General features: G+C 35.3%; 1 protein-coding gene across 2 annotated transcripts in view; it reads left to right on the top strand.

Moving 5' to 3' along the window:
* The window catches only part of LOC150105642 (protein Spindly-A-like), a 203450-nt gene extending 185966 nt beyond the window's left edge, over window positions 1–17484 (top strand). For both annotated transcript variants that reach the window (XM_090394965.1, XM_090394964.1), the window contains one exon: window positions 17099–17484. In XM_090394965.1, the coding sequence (XP_090251091.1) occupies window positions 17099–17433 (335 nt within the window). In that variant the 3' untranslated portion in view covers window positions 17434–17484. The remainder of the gene's footprint in view (window positions 1–17098) is intronic.
* The last annotated feature ends 5379 nt before the right edge of the window (window positions 17485–22863 follow it).

Below are 22863 nucleotides of genomic sequence, written 5' to 3'. Positions count from 1 at the left end.
TCCCTGTGAATGTAATTTGACAAATATTTGGGCAGACAGGCTGTTCTGTGGGAAAAAATAATTAACGAACATCAGTATTACATTGAATATGTAAAGCCTCAAAAGTCTAGTCTGGCACAGCATGGTATCGACACTAAACACAGATCTGGTGGGATGGAGCTCATTTTCTCCATGGAAGCAGTTTTAAATATGAATGCCTTTTCAAAGAAAGTTGTGAAGCCCTTTTACGTCAGCCTAACCTGAATCAGAACAATTGAAGTTTGGAAGATTCTCATTTTATATAAACATTAAAAATAGTTTTGATACTATTTATTAATATTAATTTCTAGCTCACAGCAACTGTTTTTAATTGGTAAACTGATTGTTGTATGCACCGTATTTTTCGGACCAAAAGACGCACCTTTTTTATGTAGAGAAATCGATTTAGAAGTGAGGATGTGTCTTATTGTCTGAAGGTAGGTGATACCAGTAAGTCTTGGATTCCCACATTTTCTAAGTGAGCCAAACATGTGTCTTGCTGCATATGTGGGAATACCCACATATGCAGCATATGAAAGATTTACATACGAAAACTTTACCGGCATCAATAGTAGTTAGGGGCAAGTGTATGCAGTTTTGAATGGACGAGACGATTATTAAGTCTTTTAAAAATGCAGCATAAGTAATTGCATGGTACTGAAGATGATTTAGTTTTTGAAGAGATTGATAACAATACTTCAGACAATAATGTGAAAAGTAACAGTAACGAGACGAGCGAAGATGAACTGAATGCTGCTGGTACAAGTTATGGTAATAATAAATGAAATTTAAGGTTTGTGAATATTTTTATATAATAGTATTTTTTTTTCTAAAAATTGTCTCATGAATTTGCCGTGCTTCTTACATCCGAAAAATACGGTACCTTGTATATCCTGTTCTTTGATTTTCTTGTTTCTGCACACTAATGTTGTACTGTTATTTTCAGTTCGAAATATTTGTGCTTTCATTAAAGTTAATTACTGTAGTTATCATGTAATATGTTGTTTTTAGACTTCTTATCTGAAAATTTTATCAGCTTTAGTTTGTGAAATGTAATTTTTTTTTTTTTACTACAAAATCTCCTTTTTCTGTCTGACTTGCAACAGTTTCAAGCTAATCTTCAATACCAAAACTAATTTTGAAAGAGACGAATGCAGGAAACTTGCATCATGTCCAAATGGATATGATGCAACTAGTTTCCATCTTTTTCTCTGGTGTATGTTTTGTGTGATGGCTAAATTTGTATCCTCAAAACTCTGTACTACTCTAGCATTGACTACATTATTTTGCATGCTGTCCTCCATTGTATATCAACAACATTTCCCTAAATTGAAATGTAATACACAGTTTTCCAGATAATACATTGTGCTCATCTTTCTTATTTTTCACAAATCTCACACTGCAGAAGTAAATAAAATTTTTAGAATCTCTATTTTTGTGACATGTCTTCAGATGATTCTGATGATCTCAAAGCCAAACTCAGTCCTGTTGTATTTCACATCAAAGTTTCTTTTCTTTTAGTTTTACTTCTGATAGTGTCCAGATCTCTAGATAAAATCAAATATTGTTTAGGATAACTAATAACTTCCTATCTTTTTGGCAAGAATGCATCATAATTATTGTCTCCTCAGCATTTAAGAAATTAGATTTTTTTTCTTTTAATCCAGGCGTTACTTTTTTAAAAGGGAAAAAAAAAAGATCCTGTACAAATCACATATGGTTTGATCATTGGATAGTGTTTTAAGTTTGGTGTAGTGGCCCAAATGCATGTCTGATTGGTTCAGTAGAGTGTTTCCTTCCACTCTCTAACCAGCAAGACAGAGATTCAAATTGCATGATGAGCATGGATGTTTATGAATGTCTTCAGGTGGCAGATGAATTTCATCTTCCAGTGTAAAATCCCTGCTTATTTGAAAGCCTGAAATAGCTTGAAAAAGTTCCATGTTTGATTTCTGCAGTAGCAGGATTACTAGATTGCCTATCCTTAGCCCATCCAATAATACTAATGTGCTATAATAGTTTTAAAACATTTTGTGAGTGATTCACATAAAAATTCTCAATTTCTTGATTTCTTACAATACAAGAAACCACCACTTCACAATTCATCTCCAGATTTGCAGAATAAATTGTTCATCCCCTCTCTCTCTCTGTTATTTGAAGGAACCTCTCTTGTTAAGTATTTCCTAATAGGTACAGTCACAATCTGCAGATCTCCAAATGTAATTATGAACTCTAAGTTTGTCATGGTGCTACATTTGACTCTCACTATGGCAAATACAGTTATAACATAAACTATTGAAAAGTCTTGACTGAAGTCCCATAAGCTTAATGCTATTCTAGAAGAAATTAAGTTCACTATAGTGAACTCAAAAAAAATCTTAATTTCCTAATATGGTGGTACTACATGATTAACTTGACATTATTATTAATCGACTATCAACAACTGCTTGAAGGTTAATTGGAAAAACAAACACTACTATAGTATGCCCAAAGATACGAGACCCTTCGACACTTCTGCGCATGTCAAAAGAAGGAGAATCCATTCCGATAATAGGGTGATCAATCTGTATTGGGGGATGAGTGTTTATTATTACACGTCTGAAAATTAACTTATCTTTTATGATCATTGATCATTGTAGTTTTTAAAGTGGTAACTATTTTGCTTGTATAACAGTTGGAAAATTTTACGTATAAAGCACGTGATTTTGCAACATGCAAAATTCATACATTGCCTTATTTCCTTCTCCCCTTCAACATGAATTGACTCTTCCTTGGCAGTCTGCCAATGACAGCTCTTGCTTATGTGGTCAGCCTATAACATGAAACTCCAGCTATATGAGTATGTATAAGTTGTGGCTAACTATAATATTTTTTATACTGTACAAAACAAGTAGAGCATAATAAATAACTTTACTTTTTTCTCCCTTCATAGTGTGTGTGTGTGTGTGTGTGTGTGTGTGTGTGTGTGTGTGTGTGTGTGTGTATGATCAAAAGTATCTTGACACCTACCCGAAAGTATAATCAAACTCCCTGTGACACACTTTCCAGTAGTGGACATTAATGTGGGGTGGGTCTGCTCTTTGCTTCTATAACAGCTCTAACTCCGGGAGACTTTCTACCAGGAGTCAGAACATCTCTGGAGGATGGCAGCACATTCTTCCTGAAGAGCTGTAGTCAGAGCTACAGCTCTTCAGGAAGAATGTGAGTCGTTGGAGGGCTGGAGCGAAGTTGGCATTCTAATTCATTCCATAGGTGTTTAATGGGATTCAGGGCTCTCGGCTGGTCAGTCCATTTCTGGAATGTTATTGTCCACAAACCATTCCCTCACAGACCTTGCTTTATGGCAGGTAGCATTGTCATGCTGATACAGACAACAGTCATCACCGAATTGATCTTCTACCATAGACAGTATGCAGTGGGTCAAAATGTCCATGTACCCTTCTGCATTTAAATTTCTGTGTAGTGTTATGAGAGGGCCAAGTCCATTCCATGAAAAACACTCCCACACTGTAACACCACCTCCTCCAAATTTCACTGTTGGCACTACACATACTTGCAGGAATCGTTCTCTAGGCATTTGCCATAACCAGACCCTCCCATCGGACTACAACATGGTAAAGAATCTTTCATCACTCTAAATCACGTTTCCAATTGTGCACTGTCCAGTGGCATTGCTCTTTACATCACTGCAGGTGGTGCTAAGCATTCACAGGAGAAATGTTTGGTTTATGGGCAGCTGCTCAACCATGGACCCCCATTTCTCTTAACTCTCAATGCACAGTCATGGTGCCTGGCTGGACAGTTAGTAGCACTACAGAACTCCCGGGTGATTGTTTCACTTGATGTCTGGCGATTTCCATGAACCACCTTCTTCAACGCTCGACAGTTCCTGTCTGTCATTAAACGCGGCCTACCCAACCGCGGTTTTGTTGTGGTTGTGCCTTCACGTTTCCACTTCCCAATCAAGTCACCGACAGTTGACTTGGGCAACTTAAGGGGGGTGGGTTGAAATATCTCTGACAGATTTCTTACTGATGTGGCAACAAGTAACTAGTCCACGTTTGAAGTCACTGAGTTCCCTTGACTACCCACTCTGCTTGTACTTCTTATCACTGAACAACACACAGCTCCATGCCGCCTTTTATACCGGTAAGTGAGGTCGTAGTGATATCTAGACGTCAGTTTACAAATTACTGAGGGGGGTGTCCGGATACTTTTGATCAGATTGTGTGTGTGTGTATATGTATATCTTCTTCTTCCTAACATGGATTTTAGGCCAAGTGGCCTGTTTTGGTCACATGCCATCTCTTTCTTGGTCTTCCGATTCTTCTTTTTCCACTTATTTTGTATCTGTATAATATTTTTGGTAGTCTGCTGTTGCCCATTCAATTTAAATGTTCTAGCCATTTTTGTTTATACTGTCTTATGTAGTAATTAATTGGGTTTTATTTTCAGGGATTGTAAAATTTCTCCATTTGTTTTTGGTCCCACTTGGTATATCCAGATGTTTTTCTGAGAAACTTGATTTCTGTTGTTTGAATTCGTTTTTCATCTTTCCTTTTTATGGTCCGTGTTCTCTTCCATATAGTAGAGTTGGTTTTGACAAGACATTATATAGTGTGTTTTTGTACTAGGGATTGCTTAAATATATTATTTATTATGCCATTTATTTTGACAAAGTTTGATATTTGGATGTCTGTCTTTTTCTTCTTTGTATGATAAATCACATCCCAAGTATTTGAAAGTATTTACTTGTTCTAATATTTTATTATCTATCACTATTTTACTTCTTACTGGGTTTTCTCCTTTGAATGACATTATTTTTGTTTTTTCTTTAGATATTGTCATATTATATTGTTTTGCGATATCATTTAATGATCTTTGTAAATCATCTTCTGATGTAGCTAATACTATTTGATCATCTGTAAATAGTAGTGTATCTAACTTCATTTGTGAGGTTATTTGTATACCAAATGGGTTATACTGTTTCCTGATTGTTATAATTTTATTTATATATATATTGAAAAGCAGAGGTGAGAAGGTACATCCTTGTCGTTGATATATCTTTCCATTCTGAGATGTGTTCCATTTAACTGCTATTTTATTTCCTGTATATATATTTCTTGAATGGATTGTAGAAATTGGTTTGATATGTTTAAATCAATTAATATTTTAACAATTTTTGTCTACTAATTTTGTCAAAGCCTTTCTCATAATCAATAAAGGCCACGTGTGTTTCTTTTTGAAATTCTCTTCTTTTTCTATCAATAATTTTAAAGTAAAAATTGGATCTATGCAGGATCGGCCTTTTCGGAAACCATTTTGTTCTTCTAGTAGTTTGTCCTCTACAATATTGCTTAGCTTCTCTTTTAATATTCCTGCATATATTTTATATCCTGTATTCGGCAGACTAGTTCCCCTATAGTTATTGCAATCTTCTTTATTTCCTTTTTTTTTATAGAGTGGGATAACTAGTGCTTTTTTCAAGGGTTAGGAGTTTTTCCAGACATCCAAACCATATTAAAAAATTTCAGAAGTCTTTCATTAAATTTTTCACCTGCATTTTTGTATAGTTCTATATCTATATTGTCTTCTCCTGATGTTTTCCTCTTTTCATCTTCTTTATTGTATTTTTCAGTTCTAACATTGTGATATTTTCTATTAGGTCATTCTGTATTTTATAAAATTTTATTTCATTGTTCTCATCTGTCCAGAGATTTTGGAAATAGGTCATCCATTTTTCTAAATCTATTGTTCGTATTTTTATCATGTATTTTATTACTTTACAGGTTTTGGGTTGTGGCTTAAATAAATCCTTTTCTAGTTGATACGAAAATGTGCCATCTCTCTCTTTATGTTTTTTCTTTACTTCTTGTTTTGCAATTGCACTGTTTCTTTTATATTCTATTTCTGTTTCTATTGTTTTGGAATTTAGCTGTTTCTGGTAACTGTAATTTTTTTGTTTTTTATTATATTTTCTATTTCTTTGTTCCAGTCTCATAGCCCTCTTTTTCTAATTCATTTGCACTTTATTGCTAAGGTTTCTGTCACTGCTTTTGTGAGAATTTGTTTCAAATTTTCCCATTCATCTTCTATGTCACTTGATTCATGTGTGGTTTCTGTTTATAAGTTTGTGCATTTTTGATATTGTTGTCTAACTTGGGGATCCCGTAATGAAGAAATTTTGTAGCTTGGCTGATAAGAATTTTCAATTTTGTGTGTTTTTAGCCATTTTGGTTTAAATCAAATTTTTACTGATACCATATAACGATCAGAGTTTAATTCAAATTCTTGATATGCTCTTGCGTCTAAAATTAACTCCGCTAATTTAAAATTTGCAATAATGTAGTCAATTACTAATTTGTATCCTCTAGCTGAACAAAATGTTATATTCAGGCAATAACAATCAAGGAAAAGAAGGAGTAGCCATAGTATTCAACACAAAATACGAGGCTAATCTTCTTGAATGGCAGTCAGTCTCAAGTAGAGTAATGTGGGCAAATATGAGAATGGGGAACTGGACAATGAGACTTATTTGTGCCTATGGTCCCACAGAAGGTTCTACTAAGGTAGAAGTGGAGGAATTTTTTGAGGCTTTAGAAAAAGCAACTGACACAATGAAAAAGGAAAAGTTGGTCCTTGTTGGGGATCTAAATAGCAGAGTAGGAAATGATTGTGAGACATACAAAAATATTTTGGGAAAATTTGGAGAAAAGAGCAAAGCTAATAATAATGGCAAATATCTGTTGGATTTCTGCTCAGGACATGGACTGGTTATTACTAACACCATGTTCCAACATAAAAATGTGCACAAATTCACATGGAGAGAAGAGGCTAGGAATAAGAAAAGTCTCATTGACTATGTTATTGTTGATAGTGATGTTTTCTCCCTGGTGCAGGACACCAGAGTGTACAGAGGATTTGAAATTGGAAGTGATCACTATTTAGTCTTGAGCAGGATAAAATTGAATTTCATATTGAAAAGAATAACATGTAAGAAAGTTTTAAAGCGAATAAAAGTTGAGCAGCTCTCAGATGTAAACTGTAGACTAAAATACAGAAATATTATTGAAAAGAAAATGAAAGAGTTTGAGAACAGGAATCAAACCTTGGAGATTCAGTGGCAAACTCTAAAGGAAACATTGATTGATTCTGCCAGAGAGGCATGTGGTGAGGTTGTGTGCAAAGATAAAAAAATCAGAACTCCCTGGTGGACACAGGAAGTTAAAGAGGCAGTGAAGGAAAAGAAGAAAGCATATCAAAAGTTCCTGGCAAATAAGTCAGCTTTTACTCTTACAGAATACAGAGACAAATGTAAGAAAGCTAAACAGTGTGTAAAACTAGCTAAACAAAAGTCATGGGAGGACTTTGGCAAGAATATAGAAAATAAATATCAAGAAGGTGGCAAAATATTCTGGAGGTTGTTGAAGAAGCTTAGGAATGGAGGAAAGAGTGCTGTAAAAGGAATTAGAGATGATAAAGGTGAAATGAAAACAGGAGAAAAAGATATCCTTGAAGTATGGAGTAATTACTTTGAAAAACTGCTAAATGAAACAAGCAGTGATGACAGCACAGTGATAAAAAACACTGACCAGGCATGCAGTCAGGAATACATATCCATACTTGAAGTAGAAAAAGCCATCAAAGGCTTGAAATGTGGAAAGGCAGCAGGAGTAGATGATATTCGACCAGAAATGCTGAAGTATGGTGGTATAAGAGTCTTACAGTGGCTGCACTGCATAGTTCAGAAAGCCTGGACAGAGGGACGAATTCCCGATGATTGGAGTAGAGCTCTGATAGTACCCATATATAAAAAGGGAAATAAAACTGAATGTGAGAATTACAGAGGTATTTCCCTACTGAGTGTTCCTGGCAAGATCTATGCAAGTATACTTGAGAAACGGTTGAGAAGAATTGTGGAAGAAAAGCTTGGTGAAGAACAAGCTGGATTCAGGCCAAATAGAGGCTGTCAGGATCAGATCTTCACTTTACGACAAATAGTCGAGAAAGCATGGGAATATAACAAAGATCTGTATTTAAGTTTTGTCGATTTGGAAAAGGCATATGACAAGGTGCCAAGAGAGAAGCTATTCAATACGCTGCAGTTATATGGTGTCAATGGGGCATTATATCAAGCAATACTTAGTCTTTATTTGAGTTGTGAGTCTGCAGTTAGAATTGAAGGAAGTACAGGAAGATGGTTTAATGTTAAATCTGGTGTGAGACAAGGATGTACGTTATCCCCTCTGTTATTCATTATCTATATGGATCACATTATGAAGGAATGTGGTATTAAACCTGATATCAAAATTGGAGATGTTAATGTCAGCTCTTTGCTTTATGCGGATGATGTTATACTTCTAAATAAATCCGCTACAAGTCTGCAAGATTCTCTGACTAAATTGAATAGCTGTTGTAATAGATATGGTATGAAGGTCAGCAATAAAAAGACAAAGACAATGAAAATAGGCAGAATCATTGAAAATGTCAACTGTGTTGTGAATGGAAAACCTGTGGAACAAGTAAAACATTTCAGCTACTTAGGCACAATTTTTACTGAAGATGGTAAACTAAATATAGAAATAGACAACAGAATCAGCAAAGCTGGTATCGTGGGAAGTCAATTGAATAAATTCATATGGAATAAGAAAGAAATTAGTCGGAACACTAAATTAGCTGTATACAAGACTGTGTTCAAACCAATTTTAACTTATGGATCTGAGAGCTGGGTCAGAAGTAAAACACTTGACCAAAGACTAGAGACCGCAGATATGAGAGTCCTGAGAAAGATTAGAGGCGTGAACAGATGGCATCAATGGCAATATCATATTAAAAATGAGGATATTAGGAAAGAACTTGACATTGTCAGCATCCAGGAATGCGTTAGCAGAGCTAATCTCAGATGGTATGGTCACTTAAATAGAATGGGAGAGGAAAGATTAGCAAAACAAGTGTTCTCTGCCAGGTTGGCAGGAAAACGACCCAGAGGAAGACCAAGATATAGGTGGATTGATACGGTACAAAGTGCCTTAGACGATAGAAATATAAGATCTGATAATGTTGGAGTCTTGACAAGTAACAGACTGATTTGGAGGAAAATTGTAGATAGGAAGTTAGTAATGATGTAATTTTTTTCATGTAGTACTGTCATATCCTGTACACCCCTTGAGGGTACATGGCAGGAATTTGATGATGATGATGATGATGATGAGCTGACCAAGTATATTTATTTATTTATTTGTGTTTAAACACTGAATTCATTATTCTCATATTATTATAAATGACAAAATCGTGCATTCTGTAACCATTTTGATTACATGTATCTTCACCAAATTTACCTGTGTTTGTTTTGTACTTTTTGTTTCCTATTCTGGCATTTAAATCTCCTGCTAGTAGTAAATAGTCAGTTTTGTTTGTTTTATCTATGGCATTCTGCAATTCTTTATAAAATATATGTGGTTAAGTTGTTGGAGAAGCTTGTGAGAACTAGAATCCAGAGTTGGGTTGACAACAATGGTATAATCTTTGATGGACAGCATGGATTTGCTAAAGGGAGGTCGTGTTTTAGTAATCTACTTACTTATTACAATAAAGTGACTGCTTCCTTGGACAGAGGAGAAGGATACACAGTAATATACTTGGATTTCGCAAAAGCTTTTGATAGAGTGCCTCATGATAAGTTGACAGTCAAACTAGAGCAGATGGGGTTGGATATTAGATTAGTGCATTGGATTGGAGACTGGCTATCTGATAGGTATCAACAAGTTGTGTATGGGGGTGCAATATCCAGGAAAAGGAAAGTCACTAGTGGAGTGCCTCAGGGATCTGTTTTAGGGCCATTACTATTTAACTTGTATATTAATGATATTGGCGAAGATTTGGATGGAGATATTCAGTTGTTTGCAGATGATGCAAAGTTGGGACGAACCATAAAGAGTAGTGAAGATGTTGTGGCCTTGCAAGAAGACTTGAATAAATTGAGTGATTGGGCAAGCAAATGGGGATGTGAGTTCAATGTTGCAAAATGTAAGGTTTTAAAATTTGGAAAACAAAGATGGGATGCAGAATTTATGCTTGGTAAGAATATATTGTTGGAAGTAGAGGAAATAAGAGATCTGGGAGTGATAGTGGATAAGGATCTAAAATTTAGGGGTCACATCGCAAATTGTGAAGACAACACAAAGACTTCTGGGAATGATGAGGAGGACACTGACGTGTAGAAGTAGGGAGATTCTTGTTCCATTGTATAAGGCTTTGATTAGGCCACACATGGACTATTGTGCCCAGATTTGGTCACCTGGTTTTCAGAAGGATGAAGAGATGTTGGAAAGGGTCCAAAGGCGACTGACTAAGGTAGTTTCTGACCTCTGGAATGTCGAGTATGAGGAAAGATTGAAAAGATGTAATTTGCAGAGACTAGTGGAGAGAAGGAAGAGGGGAGATATGATAGAGACCTACAAGTTGGTAAAGAGTTGCTATAGGATCAATGGTGGAGAAGTTCTACAGCGAATAGTGGGAGATCAGGGGAGAACCAGAGGTCATCCCTGGAAACTGTATAAAGAGGGTGTGAGTAGGGGAGTGAGAGGCAGGTTTTTTTCGTGCAGAGTTGTGAATGATTGGAATGCCTTGCCTGAGAGTGTGGTGTCTGCAAGGAGTTTGAATGTGTTTAAGACCCGGTATGATGAGATGTGTGTGAGATAAAAGGACCTCCTAGATGAGTCTTTGACTCCATGAGGTCTTGTTTAATAATAATAATAATAATAATAATAATATTCTTCTTCTTTTCCCTCTTCTGGTGCATATGCATCAATTATTGTTATGTGGTCTCTTAATCTTTTGAGTCTAATTTCTATTAATCTTTCATTCAAATAATTGTAATATACAGTACTGTTCTTTAGGGATTTATGTACCATAATCATTATACCTGCTTTTGCTCTTCTTTTTTTTTACCCCGCTGTAGATTTGTATATAGTTTTGTTTCTTTTGTACCTTTTTTTGTTTCTGTTACTATACATATCTTTATGTTAGCTTGGTTTAGTTGTTTATCAAGTTCTTCTTTGTGTGCAATGCTTCTCACATTCCATGTTGCAATCTTCATTATGTGTTCCTTTTTCCAATTTTGTTTACTGTTTTCTGAATTGTGGTCTTTTCCCTGATAGTCCGTGCAGCTTTTCTTTGGACGAGACTTGAAAGTATTTTGAATTTCCCCAGGACATAGCCTCTGTACCAAGTGACAGGTTACTAACCTGTCACTTGGTAAGTCCAGTGGTAGGGCTGCTACCTAATGCCTCTGGACAGGCAGATCTAACAGCATTTACTCTGTTGGGGTGTTAAGGTTATACCACTCATACTCAGTCGCCAGTGTCTCATTTGTACTTTTAGAACAGGATGGACCACGAGAAGGTGAGGTTGACATTTGAGTGGGAGAGGCTATGTATTGCGCTCCACCACCCCATATATGTATATATAACTATGAAATTTAAAAATAGCAAAAAAAATTAGTCGTTAAAAATATACAAGATAAATTACCATTTTAGAAAAATGTGCTAACATCTCAATGCTTGAACCTTGTATCAACATCATGACTAAAGGAAAAAAAAAACGCTTTTGGTTCTATGAACAAACACAAATTTATACTGTATAAGGTGTGCATAACATATAACTTGCATGACCAGAAATGATAATGCTTCTGCTTTCAGTGTTAACTTGTAGTGAACACACACATAATGGTAAAACTTCGTTTTCTGATTAGAGTTGTGATCAGTTTAGAAAACTTAAAGCAGATTCTTTAATTCTGTGTGATAAAAATATAACAGGTGTTTACTAAAATAAAGAGCCAAAGGGCTTCACTTCGGCAATGCATATTTATAAAAATTAATCATCATCATCAAATTCCTGCCATGTAACCTCAAGGGGTGTACAGAATATGATAGTACTACGTGAAAAAAATTACATCATTACTAACTTCCTATCTACAATTTTCCTCCAAATCAGTCTGTTACTTGTCAAGACTCCAACATTATCAGATCTTATATTTCTATCATCTAAGACACTTTGTACCGTCCATATCAATCCACCTATATCTTGGTCCGCCTCTGGGTCTTTTTGCTGCCAACCTGGCAGAGAACACTTGTTTTGCTAATCTTTCTTCACCCATTCTGTTTAAGTGACCATACCTGAGATTAGCTCTGCTAATGCATTCCTGGATGCTGACATCCTCGTTTTTAATATGATTTTGCCATTGATGTCATCTGTTCACACCTATAATCTTTCTCAGGACTCTCATATCTGCGGTCTCTAGTCTTTGGTCAAGTGTTTTACTTCTGACCCAGCTCTCAGATCCATAAGTTAAAACTGGTTTGAACACTGTCTTGTATACAGCTAATTTAGTGTTCCGACTAATTTCTCTCTTATTCCATATGAATTTATTCAATTGACTTCCCACGATACCAGCTTTGCTGATTCTTTTGTCTATTTCTATATTTAATTTACCATCTTCAGTAAAAATCATGCCTAAGTAGCTGAAATGTTTTACTTGTTCCACAGGTTCTCCATTAAGACACTTTTTAGTTGACATTTTCAATGATTCTGCCTATTTTCATTGTCTTTGTCTTTTTATTGCTGACCTTCATACCATATCTATTACAATTTAGTCAGAGAATCTTGTTATTCAATTTAGTCAGAGAATCTTGTAGACTTGTAGCAGATTTATTTAGAAGTATAACATCATCTGCATAAAGCAAAGAGCTGACATTAACATATCCAATTTTGATATTTTTAATACCACTTTCCTTCATAATGTGATCCATATAGATAATGAATAACAGAAGGGATAATTTACATCCTTGTCTCACACCAGATTTAACATTAAACCATCTTCCTGTACTTTCTTCAATTCTAACTGCTGACCTGCAACTCAAATAAAGACTAAGTATTGCTTGATATAATGCCCCATGAACACCATATAACTGTAGCGTATTGAATAGCTTCTCTCTTGGCACCTTGTCATATGCCTTTTCCAAAACTTAAATACTGATCTTTGTTATATTCCCATGCTTTCTCAACTATTTGTCATAAAGTGAAGATCTGATCGTGGCAGTATATCTGAAATACCTCTATTTGGCCTGAATCCAGCTTGTTCTTCAAGCTTTTCTTCCACAATTCTTTTCAACGTTTCTCAAGTATACTTGCAGGAACACTCAGTAGGGAAATACCTCTGTAATTCTCGCATTCAGTTTTTATTTCCCTTTTTATATATGGGTACTATGAGCACTCTACTCCAATCATCGGGAATTCGTCCCTCTGTCCAGGCTTTCTGAACTATGAAGTGCAGCCAGTGTAAGACTCTTATACCACCATACTTCAGCATTTCTGGTCGAATATCATCTACTTCTGCTGCCTTTCCACATTTCAAGCCTTTAATGGCTTTTTCTACTTCAAGTATGGATACGTATTCCTGATTGCATGCCTTTTTTTTTTACCACTGTGCTGTCATCACTGCTTGTTTCATTTAGCAGTTTTTCAAAGTAATTACTCCATACTTCAAGGATATCTTTTTCTCCTGTTTTCATGTCACCTTTATCATCTCCAACTCCTTTTACAGCACTCTTTCCTCCATTCTTAAGCTTCTTCAACAACCTCCAGAATATTTTGCCACCTTCTTGATATTTATTTTTTATATTCTGGCCAAAGTCCTCCCATGACTTTTGTTTAGTTAGTTTTACACAGTGTTTAGCGTTCTCACATTTGTCTCTGTATTCTCTAAGAGCACATCCTGACTTATTTGACAGGAAATTTTGATATGCTTTCTTCTTTTCCTTCACTGACTCTTTAACTTCCTGTGTCCACCAGGCAGTTCTGATTTTTTTATCCTTGCACACAACCTCACCACATGCCTCTCTGGCAGAATCAATGTTTTCTTCAGAGTTTGCCACTGAATCTCCAAGGTTTGATTCCTGTTCTCAAACTCTTTCATTTTTTTTTCTTCAATAATCTTTGTGTATGTTAGTCTACAGTTCACATCTGAGAGCTGCTCAACTTTTATTCGCTTTAAAACTTTCTTGCATGTTATTCTTTTGAATATGAAATTCAATTTTATCCTGCTCAAGACTAAATAGTGATCACTTCCAATTTCATATCCTCTGTACACTCTGGTGTCCTGCACCAGGGAGAAAACATCACTATCAACAATAACATAGTCAATGAGACTTTTCTTATGCCTTGCCTCTTCTCTCCATTTGAATTTGTGCACATTTTTATGTTGGAACATGGTGTTAGTAATAACTTTTTTTTTTTAAAGCGAACTTTTATTTGCATTAAAACGTTCTTTCATGTTATTCTTTTCAATATGAAATTCAATTTTATACAGTCAGTGGATTTTTTCATTTGATCAGATTTTTTAACACTCATTTTCACATTTCAAATTTATATTTTTATTGACAAAACAAAAATATTTGAAGTTGGTCTGATGGTTTTCACTGATTGTACCAGTGTTTGGCCACTACATGGGATCCCATTTTGTGATTTTTTCTTGTAGATTTCAGTTTGTCTTTTATAAACACAGGCTAAATTAACTTTCTGCAATGATACAAAGTATATTAGAAATTTTAGAGACAACATACAAATTAAGTTGCTTATTGTGTAAGATTAGATTAAATTTACGTTAACTCTACAAAAATGATCCAGTGAGTTAACTTTTTTTAAGTAGTGATACAGAAATCATTCAAAGAACTAATCACTTACTCAGGTTGTGCTGTCAACTAATTGCTAATATCTTTTCTAGAGCTTCCTCTAGAGTCTTTTGCACAACTGAGAAAATTACCCATCTCTTATATTACTAATGGCTGAGAATGCTCCAGCAGTGGAAGTTGAAAGCACAAAAGAAAACGACAGTTGTCATTGCAACACATTTCTGTTTGTAACTTCACTAAAATAGTACAGATACAAGAAACAATAAACACATAATCCCTTATAACCAGTGTAATCACCCAGCAGACTGTATGTTTGTTTAATCACATGCACTCGCTCAAACTCTATTAAGCAGCTACATATCAAAGTATCTATTTAAATAATATTTAAAGCCCACTGTAAACAATCACAATAGATTTGTTGGCATTGTTATTGGTGCTGTCAAACGAACCATTCCAAGAGGTTTTAGGAGAGAATATATCCCAGGTTGGAATAGTGACAGTGAAAAACTGTATAAAGAATTCTCTACTAATAATAACCCTACAGTAGCCACTGAGCTACTGAAGTCTCTTGACAATGCTAGAAAAGACAAATGGATTAAAACAATGAACAATTTTAATTTTACTCATTCCAGTTGAAAAGCTTGATCCCACGTTAGGAAGCTTGACCTTAACACAAGGACTTCTGGTAAACTGCCCGCCATAGATCCAAAACACATTGCAAAGCATATAGTCTCAATAACTAAATATCCTCAAGATAAAGTAACTACGAGAGAGGTGAAACAAAAACTAAAAAATCTCAAAACAGATCTTCCACCATCATCACTATCTCATGTTTCACTTTCCAGGAACTTACCCAAGTAGCTAACTCATTGAGGACTGGGAAGGCAGCTGGACTCGATAACATCTATCCTGAATTTATTAAGAACTGTGGACCAAAAACTATTCAATGGCTTACTGCTATGTACAATAATATCCTGGACTCTGGCATACTTCCATCAATTTTTAAAAGATCTAAAATCATTGCTGTCTTAAAACCTGGCAAAGGCCCTACAATTACTTCTACCGTTCTATTGCCTTGTTAAGTATCTGCCTGAAACTTCTCGAAAGAATACTATACAACAGAATTTCTTCAAGTATACATAACAGAACTCCACAGGAACAGGCTGGCTTCAAACCTGACAGAAGTTGTTGCGATCAAGTACTGGCCTTGATAACCTTTATAGAGAATGGTTATGAAAAACAATTGAAAACAATAGCGGTATTTGTGGACCTCTCTGCTGCCTATGACACAGTGTGGAGAGAGGGTCTTATCTTAAAATTCCTAGAAACTATCCCATCACCAAAACTAGCCAACCTAATTAATCAAATACCAGCAGACAGATGGATACAAGTATCTCTCAATAAATCCCAAAGTAAATTCTTTAAGATTAAAAATGGCCTACCTCAGGGGTCAGTTCTTGCCCCATTGCTCTTTAACTTATATATTAGTGATATCCCAGAGACGGCATCACGGAGATTCATGTATGCTGATGATATTGCAATTGCAACTCAACATTCCAAAAAGCTGAGAACACCTTAACTGAAGATCTGGCTGTACTTGATAAATAAATAACTAATAAGAAAATAACTATTTATTAACTTAAAAGCTAATATTTCGCTGGTATTATATGCAGCATCTTCAGAGCACTCGACACAAAGTTTGTTACAAATGCAAGATAACCACAATCTGGTGTAACAGTGGGGCTAGTGTTGTGTGCTCTGAAGATGCTGGATATAATACCAGTGAAATATTAGCTTTTAAGTTAATAAATAGTTATTTTCTTATCCATCTGTGTTCATATCAGTACCGTTAAATCTATTACAACATGTCTGACGAACACATAAGCCTATCCACGCATTTAAATATTCCTGATCATCATTAATTATAGTAAAAACCTAATGTTGGCTAGCAATCAACCAATTTAAGTAGTGGCGCTTAAGAGTCATCATCTTCCTTGTACCCTCTTTTACCTTGCGGTGTCGAGGGTCTGTGCTTAAGAGTCGAGGCTGAATAATAACTGGGATGAGACCTCCACAATTAAAGCCTTTAGGGGAATGTGGAGAACTGACCAAGGCTTCAGACTTGATATTCAATCCTCATCTTCTCGTGATGCACCCTGTTTGACATCTTCCTGGATACTGAACGAATGAGGATGGGATGATTGGGATTTAGTCAACTAAATTATATTCTTACTGACTTAAAACATAACTCAAAATGATGGTACTAGATGATGAAAAAAATATTAAGTAACCATGCTAACAATAATCACTAATTTTTAAAAATTTAACATTGCAGATTTTTGTTCATTTTGTTATAATTAGTGTAAGTATTTTTATTTTATTTTTTTTAGAAATCACAGAATTTTCCGATAGTAAGAGTAAAATGTGTGCTTTTGGAGGAAATAAGAAATCAGCATTAAAAAATGACTCTCGGATTGCTGTTTTGCACCAAAAAACTGAATCTTCAGATATGTCTTATGAAACAAAAGAGGAGTCTGACCAACAAAAAAAAGTAACAGTGAATGAAGTCTTAACTGTTCATGATGAAGAAGGAGAAACTACAACAATCAAGATAAAAGATGCATATAATGAATTAAAAGCTAAACCTAAAGGGGGAGAAAAAGTAACCACACCAATTTTTCATATATCCAGCACAAAAGCTGCTGATGGCTGCAAGCAACAGTAGTTGTCTTTCTTTAATGGTAATGTCAAGTGATTGATGATTAATTGAGAAGTATTTTTCTATTCATACCATGATATTTTATGTTTATATAATCAAGAGTTGCAAAGGCAACTCTTGTTATAATATTTATAATTAAAAATACTTATGAATCTGTTTCTTGGCTCTTTGTTCTAAGTTTTCTAATTAAATGAATCACACTTGAAAGTCTGCATTAATAAAGCTTAATAACCCTTTCATAATAATGCTGTTATCAAATTGACAAAGTTCTTATGGACAGGGAGGATACTTGGGACATGATGCATTTATGTATCTTGGCCCAAGTATCCCCTTTGAAATGTTGTTTAGAAACTTAGAAGAGAATGGCAAAAACATTAACAGTAAAGGATATTTTAAGCAGAGCACCTTCATATATTTAATTAGGTAATATATATTTTAATGAATAACTTGATTGCTACAATTTTGCTTTTACCTGAATAACATGTTAGATAATTTGAGAACAAGTTACAAAGTGATATGATTAATCATTTCACTTCCATCTGTATAGGTGACAAACACATCTTCCATATGCATTCACCTAGCTTGATTTAGGTAGACCAACAGCTTCTCTCTTTTTCAAAGTGGTGTCAACAAAGGTTTTATGAAGAGATCAGAAATGATTCTGATTTTAAAGGAGCACCAAAGTCATTCATTTTCCTAAGCCTCCTGGATTTCAAATAGATTCTCAAGTTTTGAAACTTAATTTCAGAGTTTTTACTTAGCAATTAAGACTATGCTGCATTGCTGAGAACTTGGCCCACCGTAGAATGAGAGACTTCACTAAATCTCCAATAAGGTAATTAAGTGTACCCTGTGCAATTGCCTGATTGAGTTAGATGTTTGTTATTACAGCATCAGAACTATTCGACAAAAATTTTTAAATTTGTTTTTTCACAATAAAGTTTGATGTTGCACATTATTTAAAAAAAAAAGAAAAAAAAAAAGATTCTGCATTTGTAATCAGCCTGCTTGATAAGGTGTAATGGGGAAACTGTTTTTCACTTTCCATAATGTAACTGGTTTGGTCCTTTTTGTGCATTTGTTTATAACAATCCAATGACAAGAAGTTGTTCAACCTATATACTACATTAGTACCGTGGATGGAGAAAACTTTGGAGAAAGAAAAATAAAAACTTTTTAACATTCGATTTGAAGACCTGCAGAATGTACTTTTATAAAATACAAGAAGGAAGAGGTGAGACTGTTTTAAATGACTACAGTGAAAGGAATGAGGAAGAAGAAAAATTTATCATGTTTTGAGTGAAGAGTGTTGAATTTTTTGAAGAACATTGAGTAGCTATTGCATGTGTTATAAGAGATTAGGAGAAAAGCAGAATTAGTGATGCCAGTTCTTTATAGAAGATGCAAGCAACAGGCCTCCAGATGGTAAATGATTTTCAGTGCTCTCTGAAATCCCACTGCCCTGCTTATTTTAGGCTTGAAATGGTAATTGCCATGTTTATCTCCAAATTAGTCTCCTATTTCTGTTCTTGCACCCCCCCCCCCACACACATACACACTGCAGCTGCAGGTGATGGCATTAATGGAAAGGCTTAACACTATGAAACCAGCACCTTGTCCATTTGAGAATACAGCATTAAAGAGATTCTGCAGGCTGGGTGCTAGATAATGCACAAGACTAAACTCACAATGATTAGGTGGTTTTGCAACTTCCTGACAGCAGTTGTGCTTCCACTTCCTGTTCCTTATTGTGCCTGGGGTAATCTGAGTATAGTAGTGTGCAGGGAATTATGCCAAGGTATGCTTGGACTAGAGTCCAAGTTCCCTGTATGTCAACCCTTTCACTCCCCATTGCATTTTTTTTGACATCACCAACCATGAATGATACTAGATAAATAAGTAACACTGCAGTTTAAAAAAAAAAAAAAAAAAAAAAACTAGTGTAAAAATAAAAATATAGCAGAACATCCTTCTCCTAGTGTGCTTCTTAAAAATAACACTTCTTAAATGTTTTGACTTCTGTATGTGAGGTACTTGCTCATTGTTTTCACAAAAAAAAAAAAAAAAGTGCTTAAGGGTCAAAGCTGAATAACTGAGAGGAGACCTCCACATAGCCTTTAAAGGAATGCAGAGAACCGACCAGGGCTTCTGATCTAATGTCCAATCCTCACCTTCTCGTGGTGCACCCTGTTGAGTATCTACTTGGATACTGAACGAACGAGGATGGGCTGGCAATTTGGGATTTAGTCGACCAAATTGTATTCTTATTGGTTAAACCAAAATAAAAAATGATGGTACAACATGACAAAATTTCATGCCAGCTGGGGCGTCGCCCGGTTAAACAAGGCCCTCATTGTTTTCGCCAGGGAACTAAGGCGAACAGCGAAAAGTCAGCTACTGGAACAAATCTGAAAGCACACCCCAACTCAACATCACCAGAGTTAAAGATCAGTACTATCAACATAAGAAGCCTGATTGGCAAAGAAATGGAGCCAGCTGATGAATTAGATAAGTACCAGATCGACATAACAGGGGTGACTGAAACAAAAAAGACAAAACTGGTGAGATCTTTCTGAGCAATAAATACAAAATGTTATATTCAGGCAATGACAATCAAGGAAAAGAAGGAGTAGACATAGTGTTCAACACAAAATACGAGGCTAATCTTCTTGAATGGCAGTCAGTCTCAAGTAGAGTAATGTGGGCAAATATGAGAATGGGGAACTGGACAATGAGACTTATTTGTGCCTATGGTCCCACAGAAGGTTCTACTAAGATAGAAGTGGAGGAATTTTTTGAGGTTTTAGAAAAAGCAACTGACACAATGAAAAAGGAAAAGTTGGTCCTTGGGGATCTAAATAGCAGAGTAGGAAATGATTGTGAGAGATAAAGAAATATTTTGGGAAAATTTGGAGAAAAGAGCAAAGCTAATAATAAAGGCAAATATCTGTTGGATATTTCTGTTCAGGACATGGACTGGTTATTACTAACACCATGTTCCAACATAAAAATGTGCACAAATTCACATGGAGAGAAGAGGCAAGGAATAAGAAAAGTCTCATTGAATATGTTATTGTTAATAGTGATTTTTTTTCCCCTGGTGCAGGACATCAGAGTGTACAGAGGATTTGAAATTGGAAGTGATCACTATTTAGTCTTGAGCAGGATAAAATTGAATTTCATATTGAAAAGAATAACATGTAAGAAAGTTTTAAAGCAAATAAAAGTTGAGCAGCTCTCAGATGTGAACTGTAGACTAAAATACACAAACATTATTGAAGAAAAAATGAAAGAGTTTGAGAACAGGAATCAAACCTTGGAGATTCAGTGGCAAGCCTTGAAGAAAGCCCTGATTGATTCAGCTACAGAGGCATGTGGTGAAGTTGTCTGCAAGGATAGAAAAATTAGAACTCCATGGTAGACACAGAAAGTTGAAGAGGCAGTGAAGGAAAAGAAGAAAGCATATCAAAAGTTCCTGGCAAATAAGTCAGGTTGTGCTCTTAGAGAATACAGAGACAAATGTAAGAAAGCTTAACACTGTAAAACTAGCTAAACAAAAGTCAGGGGAGGACTTTCGCAAGAATATAGAAAATAAATATCAAGAAGGTGGCAAAATATTCTGGAGGTTGTTGAAGAAGCTTAAGAATGGAGGAAAGAGTGCTGTAAAAGGAGTTAGAGATGATAAAGGTGACATGAAAACGGGAGAAAAAAATATCCTTGAAGTATGGAGTAATTACTTTGAAAAACTGCTAAATGAAACAAGCAGTGATGACAGCACAGTGGTAAAAAAAAAGGCATGCAATCAGGAATACATATCCATACTTGAAGTAGAAAAAGCCATCAAAGGCTTGAAATGTGTAAAGGCAGCAGAAGTAGACGATATTCCACCAGAAATGCTGAAGTGTGGTGGTATAAGAGTCTTACACTGGCTGAACTTCATAGTTCAGAAAGCCTGGACACAGGGATGAATTCCCGATGATTGGAGTAGAGTGCTCATAGTACCCATATATAAAAAGGGAAATAAAAACTGAATGTGAGAATTACAGAGGTATTTCCCTACTGAGTGTTGCTGCAAGTGTACTTGAGAAACGTTGAGAAGAATTGTGGAAGAAAAGCTTTTTGAAGAACAACCTGGATTCAGGCCAAATAGAGGTATTTCAGACATACAGTCAGGATCAGATTGTCACTTTACGACAAATAGTTGAGAAAGCATGGGAATATAACAAAGATCTGTATTTAAGTTTTGTCGATTTGGAAAAGGCATATGACAAGGTGCCAAGAGAGAAGCTATTCAATACGCTACAGTTATATGGTGTCAATGGGGCATTATATCAAGCAATACTTAGTCTTTATTTGAGTTGTAAGTCAGCAGTTAGAATTGATGGAAGTACAGGAAGATGGTTTAATGTTAAATCTGGTGTGAGACAAGGATGTACATTATCCCCTCTGTTATTCATTATCTATATGGATCACATTATGAAGGAAAGTGGTATTAAACATGATATCAAAATTGGAGACGTTAATGTCAGCTCTTTCCTTTATGCAGATGATGTTATACTTCTAAATAAATCCGCTACAAGTCTGCATGATTCTCTGACTAAATTGAATATCTGTTGTAATAGATATGGTATGAAGTTCAGCATTAAAAAGACAATGAAAATAGTCAGAATCATTGAAAATGTCAACTGTGTTGTGAATGGAGAACCTGTGGAACAAGTAAAACATTTCAGCTACTTAGGCATGAATTTTAGTGAAGATGGTAAATTAAATATAGAAATAAACAACAGAATCAGCAAAGCTGGTATTGTGGGAAGTCAATTGAATAAATTCATATGGAATAAGAGAGAAATTAGTCAGAACACTAAATTAACTGTATCCAAGACAGCGTTCAAACCAGTTTTAACTTATGGATCTGAGAGCTGGGTCAGAAGTAAAACACTTGACCAAAGACTAGAGACCGCAGATATGAGAGTCTTGAGAAATATTATAGGCGTGAACAGATGGCATCAATGGCAATATCATATTAAAAACGAGGATATTAGAAAAGAACTTGACATTGTCAACATCCCGGAATACGTTAGCAGAGCTAATCTCAGGTCACATAAACAGAATGGGCAAAGAAAGATTAGCAAAACAGGTATTCTCTGCCAGGTTGGTAGCAAAACGACCCAGAGGAAGACCAAGATATAGGTGGATTGATACGGTACAAAGTGCCTTAGACGATAGAAATATAAGATCTGATAATGTTGGAGTCTTGACAAGTAACAGACTGATTTGGAGGTATTTTTTTTCATGTAGTACTATCATATCCTGTGCACCCCTTGAGGGTACAGTACATGGCAGGAATTTAATGATGAAAAAAAAAAAAAAACCTGAAAATTTGAAACAATTTCAACAATATTTATTTATTTTATTCTTATGGCAAAAGGAATACAG

This window comes from Typopeltis vanoorti, chromosome 6 (genome assembly GCF_054136105.1).
Source record: "Typopeltis vanoorti isolate ZY-2024b chromosome 6, IOZ_Tvanoo_1.0, whole genome shotgun sequence".
NCBI lineage: Eukaryota > Metazoa > Arthropoda > Arachnida > Uropygi > Thelyphonidae > Typopeltis > Typopeltis vanoorti.
The sequence above is the reverse complement of the archived record's forward strand: the minus strand, read 5'-3'. Positions and strand labels throughout refer to the sequence as shown.